The sequence below is a fragment of the Myotis davidii genome, unplaced genomic scaffold (assembly GCF_000327345.1).
Source record: "Myotis davidii unplaced genomic scaffold, ASM32734v1 scaffold130, whole genome shotgun sequence".
In the NCBI taxonomy this organism is placed as follows: domain Eukaryota; kingdom Metazoa; phylum Chordata; class Mammalia; order Chiroptera; family Vespertilionidae; genus Myotis; species Myotis davidii.
Genome location: NW_006285040.1, coordinates 4,795,192 through 4,804,595, shown reverse-complemented (window position 1 = coordinate 4,804,595; position 9,404 = coordinate 4,795,192). Strand labels below are relative to the sequence as shown.

The 9,404-nt window shown below is 38.6% G+C and overlaps 1 protein-coding gene across 1 annotated transcript in view; it reads left to right on the top strand.

Annotated features, from left to right (window-relative positions):
- Nucleotides 1-9,404, top strand: part of KCNN2 (potassium calcium-activated channel subfamily N member 2) — a 145,506-nt gene that overhangs the window by 133,836 nt on the left and 2,266 nt on the right. Inside the window, exons 7-8 of the mRNA XM_015558439.1 lie at nt 2,204-2,331; nt 8,524-8,593. Of these exons, the coding sequence (XP_015413925.1) occupies nt 2,204-2,331; nt 8,524-8,593 (198 nt within the window). The remainder of the gene's footprint in view (nt 1-2,203; nt 2,332-8,523; nt 8,594-9,404) is intronic.

Genomic DNA, 9,404 nt, shown 5'->3' with positions numbered 1-9,404 from the left:
TATATACTGAATATGAGGCCCCTAGAATCCTAAGAAATTCAAAAAATTCACTGTTCTGGAATTGCCCCCCTTAACCCCCCCCCCCCCCCGACTGGGGCATGTGCCCCATGTTGGGAACCACTGGAGTAGGGGCTCCAGGGTTACATTATTAGATGACTGACCTTAGGGCTCTTAATTGTGCAAACAAGGGACACCCCCCCCCCCCACAGATGCATTTCTCTTTCATGCTAATGATCAGAAATGCATAGAGCCTGCTTCTCCTGCAAGTTTGCGGATCACTTTCATGTAATAATCCCCTACAGTTCAAACCTGTAAAACACTGAAGTGCTTTCCACCCTGTAGTCTCCTTGTCTGCTGTTCCCTTTCAACACTATGAGAGACTGGAAAAACCTACTAGAAACACACCTGACCATTAGGCAAAGGATACCTTTTTCTCTTTGTGGACATACTGTTTTGTGGCTGCTATTTTTGAAAAGTATCAGTTAAATTTGATGCTTTGAGAGGTTAATTCCTATGTTTGAAAACCTATTAAAGAATTATAAAAGGGGATGTTTCAACATGAAAGCATACATATGTATTTTTAACAGGTTTTTAAAAGCAACTGTAGGGATTTTACTTTCAAATGAGAAGTCATTTTCGGTTTCAAACTGTCAGCTAAGATGAGTGAATACAAATACTGCAACATAAGGCCTCAGGCATCACTCACCCCATTGAATTCTGAAATTGAAGTCAACAACGTATACTGCATCCAGCTCCTTACCTCTGAAAAGGTTGTACAAGGGTCAGATGGAAGAGCCTTCTGAAAGGTGACTCCTACCTCTGTGAGGAAGAGAAATGTGTTTCCATAAGAATAAAGAGCCGGGAATTACCTGGAACACCTTTGAACGTCCCTGTGGACGGTGGCGACTTTCCTCATCCGCCGGCTGGCGCTCAGTCCTTAAGTGTCAGTCGCTGCTCTGTTGGTTTCAGAATGCTGTCCATGCAGAGGCTGATGAATGTCCAGGGGATGTGACCAAAAGCCACTCCTAAAAGCAATTTTAGGAAACCAGTCATTTTCTTACAATAGGTTCTAGGGATACAATTTCACTCAAAAATAAAACTTTTCAGCACCATGAAAAAGGCTAACGTGAAAAAATATACATACGGACGTGGGCCCATAATCTTAGTGTAACGCTAAGGTTCTTTCTTATTGTAAATTTAAGGACTAAGAGGACTTTACTAATATTTCTCTTGAACCTCACATAATGATGAGGAAACAAAAGCCGGACAAGGTTGGCTAGCCCCCTTGACTGGACTTGGTTAGTAGAAAGACCAGCATGTACTCCAGTCCAGCTCACTGCTCTGTCTTCCCCACCACAAGCCGTCCTTAAAGCGTTGTCTGCCTCCACCCAGTCCCCCACTAGCTGGCAGCTCTCCATGTGAACATCTTTATGCCTCTCTCAAATGGTTGTTCTGATAGCAGGTGATTAACAACAAGAAGCCCACATGAAAACTCTGGGTCTTTGTGTTGAACATCTCTAGGAAGTATTCACACCTTCCATCAGGTCTGGGCAGTGTTACTGTAATGCTTTCATCCTTAGGTTTGTCCCATTCATTTGAAATGTATATATTTCAATTACCAACAAAATCATGACAACATAGACGTCTGTCAATTAATTAAGTGGGCTTACCAACTGTTTGCTAAGACACTCTGGGAACTAGGAGACTGGGTTCCTATACAAGCAGCAGTGGAAATGTGCCCTCCTTCCTATCGTGCGCAGCCAGACATGCCGAGCAGGCTCGCAAAGGCAAGATTAACCTTGGCCTTCTGGCCTGTTGCCTTTCGCTAGGGAAATGAAGAACACCAAGAGAACAATTGCAATACAAGGTGGAGAAATAAACACCTCTTGATTTTTTTTTTAAGTGGTTGAATGAAAAGAAAGTCCCTGATAGGGTAGAGTTTGGCCCAGGAAGAGATCAGTAGCTCCCTAATATTTCAGTTTAAATAGTGTTCCCACACAGATACTGATACTTTTTAGATCCATGCATATTCTGTTTTTCAAACTTTTAGATTTATGTAAAAAAGAATTTTTGAGACATAGTTACTAAACAGAGCTAGAGCTTATCATGATCATTGGGGTGAAGACTATGACCCCCCAGCCAAGTTGCAAAGGATTCCGCTTTGGAATTTATCAACTGCTTTTTTGGTTTATTTTCCTAACAGGTGAAAAACGCAGCTGCCAATGTACTCAGGGAAACGTGGCTAATTTACAAAAATACAAAGCTAGTAAAAAAGATAGATCATGCAAAAGTAAGAAAACATCAACGAAAATTCTTGCAAGCTATTCATCAGTAAGTACCGTTCTTCCTTTTCCTCCTGCTTTTGTATCTCTAGGTTTTAATTCTAGCACTTGGTTATTCTTCTCTCGTGAGGGAGGGAAAAAAGAAAACGCCGTCAGGCTTGTTCCCAGAGGACGGTATTTGGCACTTTAGTAATTTCATAAATGAAATCCTGAGCAAAGTTGTCGGTTCTTGTATGATTACGAATCATTTATTATTGGGAGGATAGTCATTTAATATATATAGTAATTGAATGTCTTCTCAGTTTCTTTAGAAGCAATAATTTCAGTTAAAATTGTGTTTCTTAATTTAACATTCATATAGTTTGCTCTAACATGTTTAGTTTGTATCTACTGCAACATCTTGAAAAAAAGTAACATTTTGTCTGGATTTTTTTAATACTCTGCCTAGCATCTTTATATGAAGGTAGTACTATAGTTGATTCACTACTTGAATTTTTAAATGAGTTTTTAATCAGGACTTGGGGTTTTTCCTCTGTGCTACGTGTTCATTGTAGATTTTATAGTTCCTACGGGCCCTGTGCTCTTTTATCATTGTCCTGACTTTATTCAGGCCACCAGAGTTCAAGTCTTTCATGCCATTTCATTGATACATTATATCACTATCGCAGACGGTAAAGTACAGATTTATATCTAGGGAGCTTCAGTGATAATCTGAAAGCACCAGGTCTTTCTCCCCTAGGCTGGCGGCATCCTTACCGTAAGTACATTCACCTGGGTGTCCATTACGATGCTCTACAGACTCGCTCTTAATGCCATTTCCAAATGAGGAAGAGCAGACATGGTCACATTTGTGGGTCAGCAAAGTGGCTGTCCTCGTGCAACCTCCCAGGGTAATCATAGACAGGTGGGGAAGTACTAGGTCTCTTGACTAGTCAGTGAAATGTCTTCGAGAGCTAACTAGCACAGCAGAGGAGAAAACTCTGAGGCTGGAGTTTTCATTTTCCATATTTAGATAATTTGTTTGTCTTATATTTCACTAACATTCTGTGAGAAATCACTAAGCATTCATATTACCTGTCCAACCAACTTTCCCTTTTAACTAAGTATCACTGCAAATGTGGAATATGTCTATAATTATGGTCATATATGGACTATAGAGAAATTGCAGCTTTCTTAATGAAAAGAGAACTCACATACTCTGAGACCTGAATTAGAGGGAGCCTGCACACGCAGTGGAGTATCTGGCCCTCGGTGCTAGTCTCTCACGCTCTTTTCCTTGCTGCCACCAACACCAAAGGGACATCATTCCTCCTTTAAGCTCTGTGACTCGTCTAGATACAGACTATGCTATTTACCCAGGAAAGATAGGATTTTAAGATAATACTCCTCTAACATCTGGGAATGAGTAAAAGGGAAGAGCAAGAGAGGAACACTGTATTTGGTGTGGCTCCCGAGAGAGAGAGTTGCTCCCTGGAGCTCATAGCTGTCTGTGACTGGGTCCCACCACCTAGGAGCACTGGCCTAGACATCTCCATTCCCTGAAGCTTGGAGCTAAGAGAGTGAGTCCCTTAACAGATGCTAAGCTGTCACCTCTGCTCTCCTCAGGCCTTTCATCCTTTCTGAGGACAAGCTTCTTCCCCAAGGGTCCCCTGGCACAACTCTCCCACACCCCAACCATGTAGCACAGTAACCCCAACATTCACACAAGGGGAGAAATCATTCTCTGCACTTTTAATTTTCCAAGACTAACACATACTAAAATATATTAAATATATTAAAAAGAAAACTCACCTGTATGAGGGGGTGAGATGACGTGGGAGTAAGCGAGTTCAGTCACTGTACACGTCCAGCAGCCACACATCCCCTTTCCTCCAGGATTGTATTTGTGTCCCTTTCTGTCATTGTGACCTACTAAATGTATAATTAAATGTGATTTGCCTTTGATGCCTTGGATAAATTTTCATATTCTTTTTTAAATGCTTTGACAGTTCTTTTGTAACATAATTCTGTAGCCATGTGTAAATGGTGGGTATTTATGTTGTCACAGAGCTCTTAAGTCTGATTATATTCACACTAAAAAAATTGGGGGACAACTTAAGGGTGTTCACTATACAATCTTTTCAACTTTGCCATCGGTTTGAAATTTTTCATAATCAAATGTCAGGAAAATTATCTTTCAGTGAACCAAGTTTCAAAACTGTCCCTGAGCTGTTGGTGCATTGACCTGACATAAGGGTTTCGTGGCTCCTTCAGCATGCTTCTTTTGGATAGACTGATAGAGGAGAAAAACATGTGTTATTCCTCTGCTTCTTGCAGACATTTCTTATTCTATTTCTTCTGTAGCAGTGTATACTCCTAAAGCAGATGAGTTTCAAGCAACTCAAAAATGTTCTGAATTGTTTGATAAATTAGTCTTTGGGTGATTGGGTTTCCTTTGAGGTGGGAGGGACCTTGTACTTTGTGAAAAAGTACCCCTGAGAATTTATGTGGGCTGGGTTTGGCTAGTTTATTCTAATCACGCATTAACGATCTTTCCTTTTAAGTTAGTGAAATCCCAAAGAAAGCACATAGGGCTCGATTCCTAAGGGCAAGGCCTTTATTGCCCACTGTTCACACCCAGTGAGACTGTCAGCCTTGTGTGTCAGCACTGGGTGAAGTCAGACTTCGCTAGTTGAGGAAAAATTGACAAACTCATTTGGTAGAGCTCTCCTGGCCTCTCCTATTCTCTGATTTGTCCTGAGAGCTTTGTCAATAGCTCTCTCTCTCTCCCCTTCTGCCAGCCCCCCTCTATTTCAAATCTTTCTGTTTTCCAAGCTTCACAGCCTTTCTCCCCGACACGTGCCCTCTCTAGTCTCGGATGGAAGCCAAACTCCGTAGGCTGTGTCCTCTTCTCAGTAACATATCTGTCTTTGTGGATGGTCACTCAGTGCCACGAAAAAATCTGTGTATATAACATTTCACCCTTTTTCTGGTAGCAGCTTTAACTTTAAAGTTTATCATTCTTCTATCTCACCTCTATCGACCCATCAATCAGTATAACTTGTCTCAGAGCCAGGAAATTCAACAAACAATTTTTATAACATACCGAGTGTTGCATTACCTACCTTTCAGAAAGCCAGGCTTCTAAACAGCCCCAACTCAGAAAAGATATACCCTTCAAAAAAAAAAACAAAAAAACACACACACACCACATTATTATAATCCTATTGTTTAGAATATTATCCTTTTAACCCTTAAACATTTTTGCATTCATATTAGGCAAAAATGTTTCCTTAAACATTCTATCTCAAAGAGGCCAAGATGTCATGATACAAGTTCTTCCTTCTGAACTCTAGTTCTGGAGGAAACTATGGGCTTTTGGGTGGTGGATGAATAGCAGCAATGAAGAGGGATGATAATATATTGAATAGTGTTTCTCTTTGATCAATATGCCAAAATCCTACAGAATCTTAACAGGATCTTCCAGCCAATGAATCGAGCCCCTTGTGCACCACTGAACACCACACTGTGTTATTTTGTTCCAGAGTATTTCACAGTTTCTTTTCTTTTGTTTTGTCTTTTTATTTCAACAAAATGAAAATAGAGCTCGGAAGTAAGTTGTGTGAGCCGCTCCGTCAACATTTGCAGAATTCTCTACCGGCTGCATGCACCCAAGCGGATCCTTTATTTGTGAATTTTAGTAGTCTGATTGCTGCTATGGAAATGTGATCCAAAATCATGATATTTTCCTGTGATAAGTGAAGTTCACAAGGAAGAAATCAACATATGTTTCTTATTCTGTTGGGGGAAGAAAAATGTAAAATACACATCTGCGTGTTACCTTTTATTCTGGCAGCTGCAGCTTCAGTAGGCTTTTTCTACCAGTTCTACACCACAGGCAGTCTAAGCAGCAACAAAGCGAGACGCTTCAAGTTCAGGGAGCAGCGAAAGAAATTCCAATCAAATAGGGCTACTCTAGGTCAGCTTTCCAGATGAGTAGAAAATAAAATGGGCAAAATTCTACTGTCAGAAACATAATCTAGGAACCCAGGAGAAGAAAATTAGGCTCCATTGATTGGAACATGGTGTACTCACCTCAGCCAAGGAACCAGCTCTGGACCCTCCTTCAGACTTGCTGAGTCCAGGACTTTTTCTGCATTTATAAGTTGCTGGAGGTTTCTGGTCTGGTGACCCCAAACTTCAGGCATTCACGTGCCAACTATACTATTACTTAAATATGAAAAGACAGCTTGATATAAATCCCTGTCATAAATGGATAAGAAATAAATCCTTCTCAGCAAAGAGAGGTAAAAGCAATATCAATTGACAATTGAAACACTGGTAATGAATTCTACCCACAGGCTGTTATCTGTAGAAAGTCTCTGAGCTGAGAGCCTGCTCTCTGTTTCCTTTTTTTAAAAGAAGATAGCATGTATTAGAAGATAAAAACAGTATAGGGCTGGCTTAAGACCTTTTTCTTATAATAATCAGGAATTAGAAGAGAATTAAAAGGAATTACTTTCTCTCCATCTGTTTTAGTATTGTCTAATGTCTTAGTCATCTAGAGTACCTCTTGGTATAAATCCAGCACCTTGGAAACATTATAATAACGTAGCCCACTTTATTTCATGCATGAAGAAATGGATGGTCACTTTAGGGCCAGGGAAAGGGTGGAATCCGTGCCTGACATTGTGGTTCTCTCTGCTACATTTCTCTATAGTAAGTCACACATATTTAAATTTTGTGTGGTGTTTTTTTTTTTTTTAAAAGGGGGGATTGTTTTTGTTTTTGACTTGTTTTTTAAGAGGCAGACATCAAGACTTGAAACCCTTGTAAATACTTACGGAAACATTTCTCAACAATATATTAAATTTAAATCTATGTTTGTAAAACTCTTTTAGACTAGGACATATTCCATCTCTATAATAGCCTTGAAAAGGAGCCGTTCTTATAAACACAGTCGCAATGACAAGTTATAACCTTAAACTGTTTTAGATTGCTAAAGAGCATGATGTAGGCAGGTGTCAGTTAAATTCTTCCTGGCAGAAGGAACTATATCTTCACTGTAGAGCAGATTTGGTGACATATTGGCTATCCTAGTTTCAGAACAAAATCACTGAGCGTTGGGAACATTTGTTACAAAAATCTCCCTGGCAGTAAAATCTTGCCCTGTGAATATTTTTTTCTTCTTTGTAATTACCTTTAATTTAATTTGGGAAATAATAAAAAGTATTCTCTCCAGTATTACCACTACACTTTGTAAAATTATTCATCAGCAAAGTAAAAAGGTTAGCATAGATATATATATTTTTTTTATTAGCAGAGAGACCTGCTTCTCTTTTGGAGCAAAGCTTTGAATTGTTGGCTTAAAGAACAAAATGGCACTTTTTAGTTGTAAAATCTTAATTTCTTGGTAACCATAGTAAAGACTGAATTAAGTATTTGTTAAAATATTACAATAAATGAATTAAGGAATAGTTCTCATTCAGAAAGATTTTTTATAACAGTGGCTTTTTAACTATCAGATATATGCAATGGTATTTAAAAGTATCTAAAAGTAACTTTATAAGTAACGATCCCATCTGTCAGATACTTTAATTGTCCTCTGACTTTTATATACAATAAAAAGGGAAATTCTCCCAAGAAAATGGTCTGGCTTCTCTTCAAGTTCAATGTTAGTTTAAGATAAAAGTCAGGTGAAGAATAAGAGAATTATGTGTTTTGAGTTGTCTTGCTGCTGGTTGAATAAAAGTTGTATTTTTTGCTAATAAGAATCTCACTTATCACTGTGTCTCATCAGGTTCAAATACCTAACCCAATCCATTTCAGACTAAACAGGGCTAACACCTGTATCTAGTCACATAGGCATAGGAAGGTGCTCACTGCTCTAAGTGATGCAATTCCAGTTGCTTTGCATATTTCTTCCTATGTCTATTTGTCACGATACTGGGGCTTTAATGAATGTTTTGGCTTTCCTCATATGGTTAATTCCTTATGAGCCTTTCTTAATTCAATGTTAACTACCTGGTGAACAGTTGTCCTATGGACACCTCATCCCTTACTCTCTCCTTTCCTTTTTGCGGTGTTGGGGAAGCATGCTTCTCATTGTAGCAGATACATAACCAGTTTGGACTTTACCCCAAATATTTAAGGCATTATCCATGCAGTTATTGCCCTTGTCAATTTTGTGCATGCTTTTTGGAAGGCATATGATAGCCATAGAAAGAAAGAAACATTTCTGACTTCAGATTCTGTCTTTTAGATTAAGAAGTGTAAAAATGGAGCAGAGGAAACTGAATGACCAAGCAAATACCTTGGTGGACCTGGCAAAGGTAAGCTGGGGTCTCAGCCCTCATGATTGCATCTGTTGGAATTAACCACGGCACAATAATTAATAATGCTGACACAGGGGGCCACCAGAAATTACATCTTAGCATGAAAGTTGTCTTTCAAAGAAAAAGGTATCACTTTTGTATAACTTATGGTTCTTTCTCCATTTCATAATTTAAAAATTAATAGTTCCCAAATTCTTCTGACACATTTATAAGCTGTATCTGGTTGATTTTTGCTTGTTCTTCCAAGTAAACTACACTTTTAAAATATGAATATTTGTCAACAATCACAACATTGCATTTTCTTGGACTAATTCTACAGATGGGATTAGGATAGCATTTATGTGTGTTCAGCCTTTTAATATAAATGCTTTGAAAGAGGCAACTCTCAATTGGACCTGTACGTTCAGTTGTTTGATAAATCAGCTGTGTCATTTGTAAAGCCTCAAGTATAATCGATAAAAATCTACACATACTATTTCTGGTATCATGAAATAATACATTTAAAGTATATTCACTTTCATGTATATCAGTAACACATAAGATATAAATATTGAAGATGAATATTCGATACCTCAGAAATAGAATATAAGTGAAGTATTTAATGACTTACCTCTGGGAGAGTATATATCACGCATTTAAGCTGGGAAGCACACATATGAGGCTCAGAAACATCCTTGATTAGTATTTACACATGACATTTGCTTGGATACTTCATGAACAAAGATGAGGCAAGCTCCTTCATCGCTCCTATGTCAAATGATAAAAGAAATTAGGAATTAGGAATTTTTATAAAAATAAGACCACTTGG